The sequence below is a fragment of the Falco punctatus genome (assembly GCF_963210335.1).
Source record: "Falco punctatus genome assembly, chromosome: 4".
NCBI classification, from domain to species: domain Eukaryota; kingdom Metazoa; phylum Chordata; class Aves; order Falconiformes; family Falconidae; genus Falco; species Falco punctatus.
Window position 1 is genome coordinate 82,869,938 of NC_137583.1, and position 17,069 is coordinate 82,887,006.

The 17,069-nt window shown below is 43.8% G+C and overlaps 1 protein-coding gene across 2 annotated transcripts; it reads right to left on the reverse strand.

The window, feature by feature from the left end:
- Nucleotides 1-52: 52 nt before the first annotated feature.
- AGR2 (anterior gradient 2, protein disulphide isomerase family member) lies at nt 53-12,498 on the reverse strand. 2 transcript variants are annotated; one of them, XM_080383714.1, is made up of 9 exons: nt 9,888-12,498; nt 8,177-8,314; nt 7,845-7,908; nt 7,717-7,769; nt 6,616-6,689; nt 6,169-6,232; nt 5,140-5,223; nt 2,299-4,534; nt 53-2,264 (listed from the first exon to the last, which is right to left on the reverse strand). In XM_080383714.1, exons 2-8 carry the CDS (start codon nt 8,304-8,306, stop codon nt 4,485-4,487), a joined length of 519 nt encoding a protein of 172 aa, XP_080239840.1. In that variant the 5' UTR covers nt 8,307-8,314; nt 9,888-12,498; the 3' UTR covers nt 53-2,264; nt 2,299-4,484. The 2 variants fall into 2 exon arrangements, with proteins under 2 accessions (XP_080239840.1, XP_080239839.1); XM_080383713.1 differs by having other exon boundaries at nt 8,177-12,498.
- Nucleotides 12,499-17,069: the final 4,571 nt, after the last annotated feature.

Below are 17,069 nucleotides of genomic sequence, written 5' to 3' on the forward strand. Positions count from 1 at the left end.
TGAGATGTGTAAAAAAGAAAGAAAAAAGTTGTGTGTTTTTTTTTTTTTTAAAAAAAGTGACAGTTTCCAGTAGTTTGTTTGTTTTTCTTTCTAAAGAAAAGAATTGAAGTTAAAACTGTACATTATCATGTAGTAAGTGTTGCTGAGCAGAAGGAAGGCACAGTCTCTCTTCCAACCTGTATTAGAAGTGATGCATCAGCTGGCACATCAGACATCCAAACACCTGAGGTGTGTAACATTCCATTTGTTTCTAATCACAGAGTTGCAGACCTGCACTGCACCTTCATTTTGTTGCTGCTTCTGCTGTGGTAGGCAGCTGTACCTGTAGTATATTCCTGAAAGATGGCTCTGCAGGAAGAAAAGGGCAAGAGCTTTTAAGGCCATCTGCCAAGGAGTACAGCAGCTGAGCGAGGTGGAAAGGGACACTGTGAGGGCAGACAGAAGTGGGTTCTCTTACGATCTCCCTTTACTAGGGAAGTGCCTCCTTACTCCTGCAGAGCAGGCAAAAAGAGGTTGAAATACACGCCCATCAGAACACGTTGAGGCTTTCCTGTGCCAGTGGTTCTAAAGAAGGAATTGTCTCGAGGTTTCGAAGGGGACGAGTTGAACCTGATCGCAGAGGGATGTCAAGGACTTGAGCTACAGCCAGCTGCTCCTCGGGTGTAGCTGATGCTGCAACAGCTGCTGCCAGCGCCATCTCCTGGCGCTCGGGCTGTGAATCGCTGCTTCGTGCGTCGAGACGTGTGGGCGTCCGGTTCAGGCACGTACTTGCACGTTCGGTGTAAGAGCCCACTCATGTACTGAAAGACCTCAGGAGCCTTCAGACTATTACTGAAGGATAATGTAAATGTACACAGCTTTTCTTTTCGCCCAGGTGCTGTCCTGTTTAAGCAACTAACCTACCAGCTGTTCTCAGTATGTGGCAAGAGGACAGGGATCATCTTGTGGTTGACTTTAGCGACAGTAACTTTCCTGGTCTAGACGGGCTCTGTATTCTGTACATGACTGTAATAAATTAAAGGAGGAGTCTGATGGAGCAAGTGTATGAAGCTTAAAATAATACCACGTTGCTGCTTTGTGACTTTTTTTCCTAATTGTTTCTGGTGTTTAGTTTTGGACGGGTCTGTTTTCATAAATGTGGTAGGTGACATTGGAGTGTGAATGTGCATTGCTGAGAAAATACTGAAAATGTTACCGCTTTACAAACTATGTCTCATAACATGAATTTGGTTTAGTAGTCAAAAGACAGATCGGTGGATCTGTGTGGATTGATTAAAGTTTTTCTATCATTAATAATACTTTGTCTCTTCAAGATTGTGATTGAAAAAAAGCCGCACAACCACTAAAAACCTTGAAATTCACATCAGAGGTGAGGATTCACTTTCAGAGGGTTATTCTTAAGGGGGGCAATAAAACACATCCAGTCTGACTTTGGTTTTCAGGGGGAAGAGAGTAGCCTCCTTCAGGGGAAGTCTGACTTGCGTGTTAGTGTACTTTTCTAGAAGCTGTTTATAGTAACGGAGTATCAAAGTAACAAAGTGGTTTAACTTGGAGCATTCTTAATGCTTACATTAGATGCCTTTTGACCTTAGCTATGTTGAAATGCTTACTTAAAGTTGTTTATTCTGGAAACATGTAGAAAGCTGTCTTGATTTCCTTCAAGACACCTACACATTTTTATCCAATAAAAATAACTGGCTATAAAATAATAAAATACAATTCTTTTGCACCTGTGTGAGAAAGTAAATCCAGATCTTAACTAACATACTGATACCACTGCGCAGCGTCTACCTCCTTTCACATGAAAATAACTGTTACAAAAAGAGAAAGTTTGCCTAACTTGAATTGATACCTGTAAAATCTATAGCTGAAAATGAATAGGAACGTGCTAATGTTACTAGCTTGCATCATTATTTAAATGATTTTTATATAAAGATTGAATGGTAGTGGAATTCTGGAAACCCCATCCATCCTATGTACTTCAGATTACCAACCATGTGTACTTCAGCAATGATTTCCCAGGTTTTCCAAAGAAATGAGAAGAGGTATTTTTACGTATCTCAGCTTGGCTTGATGCCTCTGTAAACTTAATAATCTTTTTAGTGGAGGGGATGCAAAGAGCAGAATTCAGTTGACCATTTGTGTTTTAAGATTCTTGAAAATTTGGGTAAGGTAAAAAGCAAATGACAAAAGCATAGCCTTGAGTGCAAAAAATTGATTTCAGTTTCAAAAATTAATTCCTTGATACTTGCAGGCTAAACTAGCTTGTGTATTTGTATCTGTAGCACATAACTAGACCCTTGTAGATTATACCTTATATCCATTTGCTGGATATTATCCATAGCATCAGTACATGTGATTAAGAAAATGGTGCTACTTCAGTACTGTTACAAAAACAGACTTGTAAAATGTGATGGCACAGGCAGCTCTTGTTTTATGTCAGAGATACAGCCTTAGCAAGTTGAGTAGATAAAGATGATTCTGATAACCAGTTGCCCCAGCCTCCCTCTGCTAAGTGGTGTAACCACTGGTTTTGCTTTTTGTGGCTGATAGCTGCTTCTAGAGAATATTTCTGCCCCACTGCATCCTTTTCTTCCTCTGTCTTCTGGATGCTGCAATAGAAAGGAACACCTTGCTGAACTGCTGAAGGAGTACCGAGTTGCCTGCCTGGGCCATTTCCAGGTACCGCTTGAGATTTTCTGGTTGGTAGGGTTGCCAAAGATGTATTAGCGGGTGCCTTGCTTCTGATTTTCCTGAGAAATTCCCTGGAACTGAAACCCTTGCTTCTCTTACCTGCCCTGCCCTCCCAAGTGTGTTCCTCTCTTGTGGTTCTTGTATTGACCAGTAGTGATGGTAACAGCAGTGGTAATAATGGCTGACATTGCCAAAAAGCTGAGAAGATACGGGTGTATAGTCCTGGGCAAAGTTTTTCTCACTGGTGCTGCTGCTGAGTTCTTAGATGTTTGAGGTTGGGAAGTCTCCGTTCAGCCTAAGCCTTGAAGTGGTGTGTACTCCATGATGTTCAGCTGTGGGGTTTCTTTTAGTTCTGACTTCTCTTGTCGCTTTTGGCCTTGCAAATAAGTAATCAAAACCCGTAATGGAGTCATGACACCAGCCACGTACTCAATACAGTGTCACTTCTATTAATCCTTTCAAGGCTTTACTGCAATCTGATCTAAGCAGGAATCTTGTAAGGGAAGCAGTTTTTATCTTTGTTAAAAAATAATCTTTGTGTAGATAAGGTGATCTTTGGATCACTTCAGAATAGAGCCAGTTTAAAAAAAGAAACCAAAAAGCCCCGCATGTAAACTATCCCATCCTCTAGTCTCGAGTACTTTTCTGTAAAAGATTTGCACTTACCTAACCATAAAGAAAGGGCTGATAATGAGAGCTTGGCATAGGTTGGTGCTACAAGAAAATAAATGGAGGTAAAATAGGCTGAGCAATACAGGGCTTAGCTAGCTGCTGAAACGAGATCAAAAGCTGCTTTCCTCTGCTGGGTTCAGCTGGGTAGAGTTAATTTTCTTCATAGTAGCTTGTATGGTACTATGCTTTGGATTTGTGACCAAAATGTTGATAGCACAAGGATGTTTTCTGTGATTACTGATACTTGCACAGAGTCAAGGCTTTTTTTGCTGCTTCTCACACCACCTCACCAGCAAGTAGGCTGGGGGTGCAGGAGAAGTTGGGAGGGCACATGGCCAGGACGGCTGACCTCAGCTGACCAGATGGGTATGCCAGACAATACGTCATCACGCTCAGCAATAAAAGCTGGGGGAAGAAGAAGGAAGGAGACACACTCACACGTTCAGACTGATGGCATTTGTCTTCCCAAGTAACTTAATTTGTGACGGAGCCCAGCTTCCCTGGAGATGGCTGAACCCCTGCCTGCCCACGGGAAATAGTGGATGAATTCCTTGGTTTGCTTTGCTTGTGTGTGTGGCTTTTGCTTTACTAAACTGTCTTTGTCTCAATCCATGAGATTTCTCACTCTTGCCTTTTCAGTTCTCTTCACCCTTCCCTCTGGAGAGGAGTGAGCGAGTGGCTGTGTGGGGCTGAGCTGATGGCCAGGGTTAACCCACAAGAGCCCTTCCCCTTCCAGACTGCTTAGATGTAAAATTGCAAGCTGTGGTCTCAGGTAACACAGTGATCTTACTCCTAATAGTGGTAGGTGTTAATATGGAAAAAATACAAAACACAGCAACGTTTTGTGTGTAAACACTTGAAATGAATTTATTAAAAAAAAAATCATTTTTACAGTTGGATCATACAGTATTCTCCTGTATGCCTTAAATTAAAAGCCTCCAGCTTTTAAAAATGCTGCCCAGTACAAAAGTGCTAATGTAAAACTGTAGTGTTTCTGTATATAAACCAGCACTACACATCACTAAGTATCACTCTAAATAGTCTCTTCACCAGCATCAATGAGTGGAGAAGAGATGGAAGATCAGACTTCATAGTGTTTAAGGGCTTCCTTCTTCCCCTTACAGTTCAGTCTTCAGGAGCTTCAGCGCTTTCTGCATGTTTGAATACACTAGAAATGAAATATTCATACATGTTATTTTTGTTCCAGCTTCCTCTGCCAGCGACTACAAATACTGTAGAGAAAATGTTGTTATGCTTAAAGCCTTTGCTCACATGTGCATTGCTGTATGGATTCTGTTGCACTGTGCTCTTCCAAGCATTTTGTGCAAGTCAGCTGTTTAATTGTGACTGGTAAGAACATAAATCTGTTAATGCAAACACATAGGCATTCGCAGGACAGAGATGGGAGCTGGGCAGCAGTGTGGGGGAGGCTGCAGCAAACAACTCTTCCCTGCTCCCAGAAGGGTTCCTGACCTGGCCCGGCAGGGCTTGCTTGCAAGAATGCTCATTGTTGCTTACAGTGAACGCTGCTGAATTATGCAAGTTCCTACTGACGTGTGCTTTCTTTTAAACAGATGGATGTTTAAGGCTCCGGGGCTCTGCAATCATTCTCTTCACCTCACTGAGTTTAAGTCTAGCCTCCTGTTTAGTTTTAATCCTAGTTAACGGTTTTTCAGCTAGTACTGATTCAGCTAGTCTGTAATGCCTGGTGTTATTCCTTGTTGCATGAAAGATGTGACTGCTTTCAGAATATTTTCAGAATACGCTACTTACACAACGAAATGTCAGAGGGCTCGTATGCGTAGAGACGGTTTGAGTATCTTCCAGTAATATCTGCTCTCACAGTCAGGGAAGGATCTGGGGAAAAAGGATGAGAGAAGCTATAGAGGACAGGACTGACCTTCAAGCAGAAGGAAACAACCCTTCCTGCACTTCCGCTTGTTTCGTAAATGTTTCTGCAAGACACATCTGCTTCCATGAACAGCTAGGAGATGGTTCTTCTGCACAGTCACCGACATTTCAATTTTAAATGTTGCAGTTGCACGTTTATTAAACGGGATACGTTTAATTCTGATCAGTGCTGATCAGCCTTGCACCCTGTGCCACTGCATAGTACCTGAATCAACTCCTCGAGCTGAGGCTGCTTCCAGGCAACAAGTATTATTAAAAAAGAAATAATAAAGGAAGAGAGAATATGGCAGTTGTTTTAGTCTGTTGAAAATAGTCACGATGACCTAGATTTATGAAGGTATGGGTGAACGATGCACGTGTGCAGTGCATGAGGCTACGTATCTGTGCTGGGAGTGGGAATACCTGGGTGCATGCATGGCCACGAATGTGTCTCCAAAACGTGAATGCTCGGGAGGGGGTTGTGCAGGTGAGGGGGGGGGCAGGACCGAGCGCCGACCCTTGGAAATCAGCCCCTGAAGCAGCCGGCATCACTGCTGCTCCTGCGATGTCTGAGGTTGTGTTACAAACCAAAACCCAAGGGGTTTACAGAATTTCTAGAGGTAGGAGGGTGTGCGAGCCTGTGCCAGTGCCCACCCATTCCAGCGACTTCCGTTTCGATAACACAGCAGAAGGAATTGCATCGTTTGAGGAGTCCATGAGGGAGGATTCACAGGCTGGACCTGTGAAGCTAGTGACCTGGCAGGGGTTGCTCGGAAATTTGATCCAACAAAACCAAGCAGAAATTTTGTATTTCTCATGGAATAAATTCCTGCTTGTAAGCCTGAGGATTTGGGATGGGTGGCACAGCAGGGCCTTCAGTCTGAGATGAGCTGTGGTGCTTGCGGTACTCACCTACAAACAAAATCCGAGGGACATACTGGCCGTCAGGGGAAAGGTTCTTGTCTGTGGTTTCATACTTGAAGAAAACAGAGGTTCCCAGTCAAGGAGGGCATGTTACAGAATTATTTTTTTTCTCCAATGTACTTTTGTGTTACAAAATACAGCTCAAATAATACATTTTGCGGTTCAAGAGATGCACTGTCTGGGATGTGATCTTCTAACAGCTGGCATTGCGAATTGATGACAACACCTCATGTGAATGTTAACCTTTGAATTCCCTCGTATTTTGAGTTTATGGTAGGTACAGGTGAAAGAGACTTATTACTAAATCTATTATGCTTCAGCACTGGCCATTTTCCCAGCCAACCGCAGCTATTAAACTAATTATAGCTAGAGAAGCCGTAATTAAAAATAGAACCGTATTGCTTTCACTTAATGAAATGTAACTGGGAAACTTACCACCAGGTTCAGGAGAATGAATTTTTCAGCCAGTTTCTGTATCTCTTTATGTTCAGCAAAGACCTTCTTGAGGGCTAGCGTGAAAACAAACGGGAATGAAAATTAAAAATATGCCCCTGAAATATGTTGTCCTTGAAAAAGAAATTCAGACAAACTGAGGGAATCAAAATGAGAATTCACAGTTTGCAATTAGAGCAAATAAAAATTTTGAGTTCATTCCACTGGAAGTTGATCAGCCCGCTTATGTTCTGGGGTGGAGAGTAATTGCAATGGTACCCACGGCCCTCCCTCCCCCCGGTAGTGCCGCCTGCTCCCGGGTTTGTCCGCCTCAGTCGCAGTTTGAGCACCTGACCCTTCCAGCCTCCTGTTGCGGTTTCTGGCCCCAGCCCTTAAGGCACCGACCAGGCGGGGTGCGGGGCCCAGCCTGGCGCACTGGGAAGGGCTCCCCGCGGCTTGCGGGAGGAAGGGCCCTCGGGTAAATTGGGAACGCTGGGAGCAGAGCACTCCCAGTTACCAGCAGAGTAGCCAGTAGTTCCAGCCCAGCACGCTCTAGTCCCTGGCTGGATTCAGCCTCCATCACAGCAGTGCTGAGGGCTGCGTGTGTCCTTGCAGGAAATCACTGTTCTTCACTGCCCTGAGCCTTGCTGTTGGCTTTGGCTGGCTGGGACATGCCCCAGGGCTGTGACATACCCCAGGGTGGGTCATGACATACCCCAGGGCTGGCTGCGATGCCCCCTAGGGCTGGCTGGGACATGCCCCAGGGCTGGCTGGGACATACCCCAGGGCTGTGACGTGCCCCAGGTCTGGCTGTGACGGGTCCGTGCCTGCTGACCCCTGCCCGTTTCTGCATCACGGATGCACTGCGGTACCGTTCCTATTGTGTTTCTGCACACCAGCAGACACCCCCGCGTGACAAACGCCCCCCCGCCCCCGTCCCCGTGCCACCCGGCCTGCCCTGCGGCGTGCCCAGCGGGCAGAACCGTGCCCGGCTTTTTTTATATAATTTTTTTTTTTTTGAAAGCAGCGTTTAACCGGCAACCGAGGAGCAGGCGGTGCCTCGGCTCCCCGCGGCTGGCGCTGCCGTGGGCGCGGAGCGGTTACCCTGGCTGTGCGGGCAGTCCTCCAGGTGGTGGATGATCATCAGCGGCTTGTTGCTGCAAGAGGAAGAGTCGCGTCAGGGGCGGGGAGGCGCCAGGGGGCGCCAGGGGGCGCGGGGCGGGGCGCGGTACCTGTGCTTGGCGCGGAACAGCGCTTCCTCGTACGTCTGCGTCCAGACGAGCTGGTCTCCCCAGCCTGCGGGGCAAGGACAGCGGCGCGTTATAAGCGGGCTCTCAGGCCGCGGGTTCGCGTCCTGCCTCTGCCGCGAAGGGCTTGGAACAGAACCGCTGCCAGAGGGTTTTAAAGCAGGAATTGAGGGGTGTGTGTCTGTGTACACGCTAGGAAATACTAGAAAATGTATTTGCAGAACGAGTTGCAAGAAAAGTAACTTAGTAGAACAGCGCAGGAGTTAAAACTTTAGCACGTTGCCCTTTTTTGTTTTGTTTTGTTTTCTTCTGCTTACCTCTGGAGAGTGTCTGAGGCAGTTTCGGTTTAGTGGTAGTCTCCTTTGTCTCCTTCTTGCCCATATCCTTTGCCAGAGCAGAGGAGATGGCAATGAGCAGCAGGAACATGGACGTGTAACTCTTCTCCATGGCTGCCCCTGGGAACAGGTGAGAGACCTGACGCTGCGGGGCCTGGCAGGCTGTCGCCTGCTCTGCGGCACACAGCAGAGGCCGGGTCACAGGTATGTGGCAGGGTGAGTCGGGCTGGAAGGAGCTGCTCCAGCAGGGGCCTGGGCTGGGGGGCTGGCCAGTGTCACGTTTGCTGAGCACGTTCCCAGGAAGGACCTGGCTGCTTTCTGCTGCCCTGTTCATGCCGTCGTGCTGCCATCCTTTTAAGATGCGCGCCTATGTGTTAGCTTCTCTTTCCTTTTTACATATATTGGATTTGCTCAGTAAAACAACCGCATTTTGGCAATTCCAAAAGTACTTGCCAGTCCTAATAAGTCACAGTTCTACCTGGATCTCTCAGTGCTGTAGTAACCTAACTCAGCAGGTGCTGAAAAATTAGCTTGTCTTAGCTCTTCCTCCATTTTGCAGCAGGAGTGACTCAGATGAGGCCAGGGTGTTAAGCTCGGCTTTACAGGGAACCCCTGGCACAGCTTAGTGCTGTGTTGAAACTTCCTATCATGTCTTCCCCCTTAAAAGTATCATCTAATCCTCAAACCCAGTAGGATGTTTAATAAGAAGAGTGGGGAGACGTTGCTGTGTGGACCGGACCACTGAGAACCGAAGTGCAGCCTGCTGGTTTCAGCAACACACGGGCTTTTCCTGAGGCAGGCTCTGGGGCATGGCGGTGGAGGTGAGACTCGTCTGTCAGGAAGCTCCTCAGCCTTTCAGCAGGGATGCTTCTCTGAAGGGGGAAATCACCTCAGTAACATGACCCTATGTTTGCCCATTACTTTTCTTCCTAGAAGCTAGAACACCAATGTAATAGGTACAGTAAGAAAATCCCGGATATTCCAAAAGCAATATAGAAAATTCTAAAGATTCGTGCAAAAATTACAACAGGTTGACAGTTTTTAAAATTCAGATGATGAAAATTAAATTCCAGGGAAACAGAAGCATTTTTCTGGGTAGGAACTACAGGAAGAGAAGTTAGCTGAGTTTCCAGCAGTGCTCTTTTTGCAAAGATATCCAACACACCTCAGACATCCAAAAAGTCACTGTTTCAAGGGCATGAAATATGGCTCTTGCCGCAGACTGCCTTTCTGCCTTAAGAAAAGTCTCTTTGGCAAGGAAGAAAATTGCATAAAATTAAATTAAACCCAGTGGATGTTCAGGATTGCCTCGAGAGCTGTTTTGGTTAAAGCTGTGTAGCGGAAGTAATGCTTCCTTGGGAAAAAGCAAAAAGAAGGTATGGGATGACCAGGACATCAAAGAGCAGGCAAATTTTATGCTGTTGCTGATGCAGAAAGCAAAGACAGAGGAACATTAAATATGCTCTTTAAAAACCCTCCTCTCTTGGTTCTTTTAACCTGCAAAGCCAACATTTCTCTGTACATTCTTCCTCGTTGCGAGCTGTGCTGAGCTGTGTCTACTTTGCTGCAGTCTTTTCTTCCCACTGACCAGGCTGCCCCCGCCCCAGGTAACCCAGGCTCCCAGCTCCCTCAGGTACTTTCTGAAGCAGTAGGTGTGCCGCACCGTGCCGCGCCGCACCGTGCCGTGCCTTACCTTGTTTACTCTCCCAGACACCTGCCAGGGCGCGAAGGTGGTCCCGGTTACAGTGTGAACACGGCTGTTCCTACTGCCTATTTATGCACCTTCACACACCCCAGCTCCACCCACAAGCTTTGAATTTGAATACTACTTCCAAAGTACTAAACTTTCCAGTTTTTTCCCCACCAAAACATTCAAGGTTAATTTTGTGATTAAATATCATTACTGTTTCCTGTCCGACGCTGTATCTAAAGCTTAGAGATGATTCTACAGACTTTTGGGACATTTAACGAAAGGTGATTTTAAAAGGCTGGCAAAGATCCAAGTCCAGGTAAGCTTAAGTCCAGACTCCTGATTTGCCTGAAGAGTGATTTGTCCTTTTTCGATTGGCTGGAAAATCAATACGGTATGCTGTTCTTTTAGCCCTTTGAAAAACGTAAATTGATGACTCAGAACTTTAGATGTTAATTAGATAATTAACTATGCACATTATACAGATATGTGTGCACACACGCAGATATAACAGCCCATAGGAAAACTGTAGTAAAACCTAAAAGAAAGTTTGTAAAGATCTCCACAAAAATGTATGTGGAAGCTATAGCAATAAACTGCCTTTGTAAGCAGAGGTCTAAATGAATATGTAGTTCAAATTCCATGCTTAATTAGTTGTGTAGACATTTATTTGTAACTACAACATGACAATCGACCATTGTAGGTTTCAGATACATGTGTAATACAGTGCAGTGCTCAGGAAAACGAGACCTTTTTGGGTGGTTGGAAGGCCATCCCTGCCGTTGTGCTGACTGCAGATGGTCCTTCCTCTGAGGTCAGTGTGATTCTGTCCTCAACAATGTATATTGAAACGACAGTGTGTTCTCCTTGGTGCATGCCTCATATATTTCAGTGAGATTAAAATCTCATGTTCACGGGCAGTGAACACTTAGCATTACTCAGCTGGGTAGATGAAATCCATCAGATACGGATTTTCCTGTTTGAAATTCACAGTACTCTCTGATTGCTGCTAACAGCACCCGTTTTTTATGAATATGCTTAAGAGAACATGCTTAGTGCTTTGGATCATGATGATGATTGTTTTTTTTTTTTTTTAAAAAATCTTTTGTAAACAGTAATTAGGAAAACAAGGTGCAGAAGCAAGATGGTGAACTCCAGTAAAAAAAGAAAAAAATGTTATTCCTTACAAATGTACAGTAGTACCATGCTTTGCTTAGACTCTTGACTTATTAGAAGGGTGAAACCAAAGCTCTCAGGGAAGTCAGTCATTTTAACTCCTGTTTCTGGATGTTTCATGACAAATGTATGTTCTCCTGATAAAGAAATTAAATGAGAGAGATTGCATATGAATCACTGCTCCTCCTCCTCAGGCACTTCTCCCTGAAGATTCAGAGATGTATTTTGTTAGCTTCTATACTGTGTATCCAAATCACATCCACAGAAAATCCATAGATTTGATATAAAACATATACCAAAGTAAGTTTCCAAGACCCATGTTTGGACACGGGAGCGAGCGCTCACTTTGGACGATCAGGTTACATCCTTAATCCGCTTCAGTGGAGATGTAGGAGTCAAACATTAGGTACCCATTTCTGAAATCCTGGTCTCAGCTCAGGCAATTCGTGCTTGTAATTTAACACACTTTTGCTGATTGTCTTCTCAGATCACACCTAACAGCATGTGGTAGGCTTAAAGCTTGTAACAGAAGTTGTAGTTGCTTTCTGGCGATGCAAAGAGATAATGAGCAGGTAGGCTCCCACTCGCACACTTTTTTTTTTTAAATAGGGCTTTATCTAAAAATGCATTCTCAAAACCAAGCCCCCACCTGCTCCTTGGCTCCTGCTTACATGTATTTCCATTTAATTTGCCCCTTTGCTTTCTCCTGTTTTCAGGAGATGCACTTAACTTTGCCTATTTCTGCGTAGCTTTGTGCTGCTCTGGCAGTATTGTCACCTTCAAGAAACTCAGTAATTCAAACACAGCTACTCACAGGGACTGCCCTGTCAGCCCAAACCCAGTGATCTCGATGGAGGTAGCTGAACATATCTCTAAACCATCCTTGTGCCTTGTTATTGAAGGGGAGCTCAGCCTTTCCCACAGCTCCCTGCTTGGGTCCTGAGACCATACCCAGCCACTGAGCTAGCTTCTGGCTGTTTATCGGGGGGTACTTTCTCCACCTCAGTGACTAAATCCTGCAGGAATTGCCCCAGGAGAGCCTGGAACAAAATAGGACTATCCCAGAATGTTTTTCCTCTTTTGTTATAAAGATTTGATAGACCCCATTACTGTTAATATTTAACATCCTTACAAAACTAGACTTTGGATTATTCCTTTGACATTCTTTTCTCTGGTCTGAAGGTACCTTTGTTCATTATGTTTCAAAGAAATCAGCACAGCATCGGGTGACTGACGTTAGAGCTGTTTTGAAGGCATTTTCTGAAACACATAATTTTTCCTTGTGTTTTGTAATACATAAGTTTTAGAATTCAGCCATTTCTTCTAATTTCATAACAAATGGCGTGCCTCCAAGTCTTGTGATCTGCTGCTCAGAATAAATAGCACAACTTTACATCGGAGGAATACAAGTAATGAATGTTATGAAAGGTACAGTCAGACCCAGTGCTCTGACTAGTCAGACTAGCAGTGCTCTGAGTCAAAGCCAGAGACAGCTGTACCTGGGAGTCAGTGAGCTTCCAGTGCTGTGAACGTTGCAGTATATTGTAAGGCACAGCGGTTGAAAGTAGGATGCATTAATCTGAGAACTGGTCAGAATTCTTTTGTGAGTGCTTTAACCACATGAACTGAATAGTAAATTTTTATCATTGAAAGCTGCTTGGATGAAATTTGCCTGATAATTTTTCTGGAAAGCCTTTCACCCCAAAATTTAGGAGCTGAGACACTTCTGGCACCTATAGCAGGTGCAGGTCTCATTCTATTTCCCTCTCCCCCTGAAATAATTTGAATCCTTATCTGGAAGGTTACAGGCAGGTGCTTTCTAGATTGGGATACGGCATTACAATCAATGTTCCCAGTCACTCATGTCAAGACCTTTTCTTTTTCTGTAGCAGTCATGTATGCTGGAGCAGGTACCAGACCCTAGATACTCCCCATCCTGGCTTAGCTCTTGGTCCGTTAGGCAAGAAAGCAGTTTTTCTCACATTGCCTCAGGAAATGTCTGCTAATACACACAAATGGAGAGCACTACTAAAGGAGAGATGAGGAAGGACTTGGTATCCTATAAGTGGTTCAGACATTCTCCTGAGAGGTGGAAGACCATGGTTCAACCATTTTGCTCTCTATTTTTGAAACAAAGCCACATTTCAATGTAGAGCTGGGAAGTCAAAAGTTCAGCAGATTTGTACTGCTGAACACTTAAAATGGTAACTGGAGTTCAGGTAAATACCTGCTAAGAGTCTGATGACCTTGTTTGAAGGATGATGATTTCTCCAAATATGTCAGCTCAACACTTTCCTCTTTTTTGTTGAATGAATTACTCAATTAACTTGCATAACTTAACTCAATAAACCTACAGGTTATTGGTAATAATTTTCAAATCGTATAGCGGAAGAGGTGGTTAGAATATAAAATAAGACATTCTGACCTTTTGCTCACTGCTTTCAAAACATAAGACCAATTCATAAGGATTTTGATATCTCTTTTGATATAAAAGAAAGTATTCTTTCCCACTTGCATGTGCGTTTTTATAACACAAATCACCATCACTTGATATAAATTGACAAACTGGTGTGAAAAGCATGGAGCATCCTTTACATAGCTTCAGGTAATGTAACCAGTTCTTCTATTACACTCTGTTTTGAACTGTGAAGTACTAGGATGTCTGGAAGGCATCGCTGAATGATGTGTTTTCAATTCAATAAGTCATTTGAACACCTGTAGTAGATGTACTTGCTCTTGTATTGTTTAGTGCCCTTTTCCACAACAGTAAGGAAATTATCATGATCTGTTACACCAAGGAGTGTCAAGGTTTTCAGTGTATGTGGGACTTCATCGCTCAACTTTTGTTTGGTAAGAGAAAGCCTGGTCCTGACAACATATAGATTTATCTTTGAAATGTTTTGTTCAGACCCACAGGGAAGAAGTGAATGAGTGAAGAGCGATTCTTTGATGAGGGGGACTGGGAAGCTGGGGGTGGACCACAGCCTATGAAGAAGACTGTTTATCAGGTCTTCTTAACTGGGCAGGTCAGTTATGATCAGCAGGGCTTCATGCCTGAAATTTTTATACTTCTTTTATTTAAAATTCAGGTTTAAGTAAAGGCATTTTAATTAATGGAAATAACTACCTGTGTTTAAAACCAGAAAATCTGCTGTACTCCAAGATTAAAGCAAATGATTCCTCCCCTGTCTGAGGAACTGATATTCAGCTTTCAGTATTGTTCAAAATCTCTAAGCCAGCAGTCTCCTATTTTTACTGTACTGTGATATATGGGTATGGTGGGAAGACCTTTGTGTATTGGACGGCTTAGTTTTGTACTTAGTATGACATGGAGTGTTTTTAATTAACTCCTTTCTGTTAATATAACTTTTTAATAAAACCTGCCTCCCTTGGTCCTTGGATGATAAACTCCGTTATGGTCAAGTAGCTGAGCCACAATGTCCGTAATTCAGTGAGCTCCTTCAGTAAGGAGCTGCCACCTTACAGTCATCTCTCCGTGTGGCTCCTTGTATTCATTGCTCTTATTTCAAATTTATGTTTGGTTATCTGCAGCCCAGGCCCTCTCAATTTTCCTAATGCTTTACCCTGAAGATCAGAAGACTTTGGCTTCTAGTAAATATCAGTGACATGATGCCAGCTCTGATTCCCAGAAACGGTCCCTAAGTAGTAAGAGACAGGATTGTCTTTATTTTTTTTTTTTATTCCTACCAACTTGCCTTAGTTTACAAAAAGAAAGAAAAGGATCCCATCCTGGTAATTCTTTGGGGTTCTTTTTTGTTTGTTTTGGTTTGGTTTTTTGGTTTTTTCTTTTTTTTTTTTAAATTGTATTTTATTTTTTTTATTAATGAACAGTAAATACATCTGCTCAGTGAAATTCCAGCTGAACCCACTGACACAACTGCTTTCCTAGCCCCACTACTGCTTGTATGATAATCTCACAGTATTTAATATTGCTTTTGATTTTGGGCCAGTAACCTAATCAGCATTACCTCTGCAATGAAGTGTATTTGTTCTGCTGAGTTTGTCTCTGTCACCGTTTTTCTCCAAGCTGTACAGACTCTCATGGTGTTGACACCTTCTGGCCTGTGTGATGTGCTCCTCAGCACCCTCCATCTTCTCCCAAACTCTTGACTTTGCCTTGGCTTGTGTAGTTGTCACAGAATGTGCAGTTTTAGTCAATCCCACAGACTGCACAGTTTTAAGGGATTCCAGTGTTGACGTTCAGCTGCTGTTCTGCAGAAGATCGCACAGTTGTCATATCTCAGATATTCCACCGTGTCACCACCATGCCCACATCACAGTAGCTTTTTCTCCCTCTACTTCAGTCTGAACTGAATGAGGGTCTTTGCTTTGACAATTCCAGTTGCTTTGACAAGGTTAAATTTGAGATTTAGCAGTCTCATTTTCTGAGTCGGATTTCCCAGATCCTGAGTATAATCTGTTTTTTTTTTTTATCCGGGCCTCAGACACAAAGTTGTAAAACTTATTCTCTGAATTTCGATCAAGGGTAAAGTCCTTTATGCTTTCACCTTCTTAGCTTCTTAGCACAGTGTGCAGTGCTCTAAATTTCTGTCTAACTGACCTCCTCTACTAAAATTGAGGAAATTGGCTGGGCTTGTCTAATATGTCAAAGAGGAGGTTAAGGCACTATCTAATAGCAGGCTGCAACTACTTAAATAGGTGCTACAAAGATGAAGGATCCAAACTATTCCGTCAGTTTGAGGACTTATTGTTTATTTTTTAGGTTGCCTATATTCTATGCTAAGGTGATATTCTGCCTCCAAAAATAATCTTTTATTTGCCAATATAACACAAATGTTAGGGACATATAACTTTGCCAATATAACACAAATGTTAGGGACATAAAGTGGTCTTAACCAAGATCACTTTAAAAAATCCCTGTACAGCTGACATAGTCCCATGGCAGAATCCTTCCTCTTTTTGCATTCCATGATTGTGTGAGTATAAAGTTCTGCTGAATTTTCAATCTTCCTCCTGTCTAAACCCCACTTCCTGCAAAAATAGCCCATCTCACAGGGATGAGACTCTTTCCCTCTATTTCTTTGAAGAATCGCATTTTACTGCTAATAATCTCTTAGCACACGTTACCAGTAAATTACCCTGAGTTTCTTGCTAAAGAATGTTTTTGTGCAGAAAGCTGTCACAGTAGTAGCATCAATGATGGTGGCTTCTCAAAGATCATCTGTCTTGAAGGAACTGAGCCGTTTCCTCGGTCAGGGAACATATCCATAACACAGTCACCTTGCATGAGAGAAGATATATCTCCCATAACATCCCCACAGAAAAACTGATGAAATATGGACTAAGTAAGAGGAGAGTGACATGGACTGCCAGGCTCAAAGGGTTCTGATTGGCAACGCACGGGCTGGAGGCCAGTCACTAATGGTGTACCCCAGGGGTTAATACTGGGGCCAATATTACTTAACATCTTTATTAATGGACAGAAAGAGTACACCCTTAACTAGTCTACAGGCAATACAAAGCTGGGAGAAGCATTTTGTAAACCAGATGGTTGTGATACCACACAGAGGGACCGCGACATGTTGGAGAAATGAACGCCATGAACTTCAACAAACAGCAATGCAAGCACCTGCACCTGGGAAGGCACCAGTGCATGCTGGGGTTCAGCCAGATGGAAAACAGCTTTGCCAAAAATGACCTGGGGTTCCTGGTAGACAGCAAGTTGGACATTAGCCAGTAGCATGCCCTTGAGGCAAAGGTGACCAACAACTCCTAGGGCTGCATTAGGCAAAGCGTCACCAGCAGGACAAAGAAAGCGAGGCCACATCTGGCGTGCTGGGTCCAGTTCTGGGCTCCCCAGTATAGGAGAGACATGGGCATACTGGAGCAAGTCCAGCAAAGGACTTCAAAGATGATGAAGGGTTAGAGCATCTGTCTTTGAGAGGAGGCTGAAGGAGCTGGGACTGTTCATTCTGTGGCAAAGGTGGCTCAGAGGGATCTCATCAACGTCTATAAATACCTGATGTG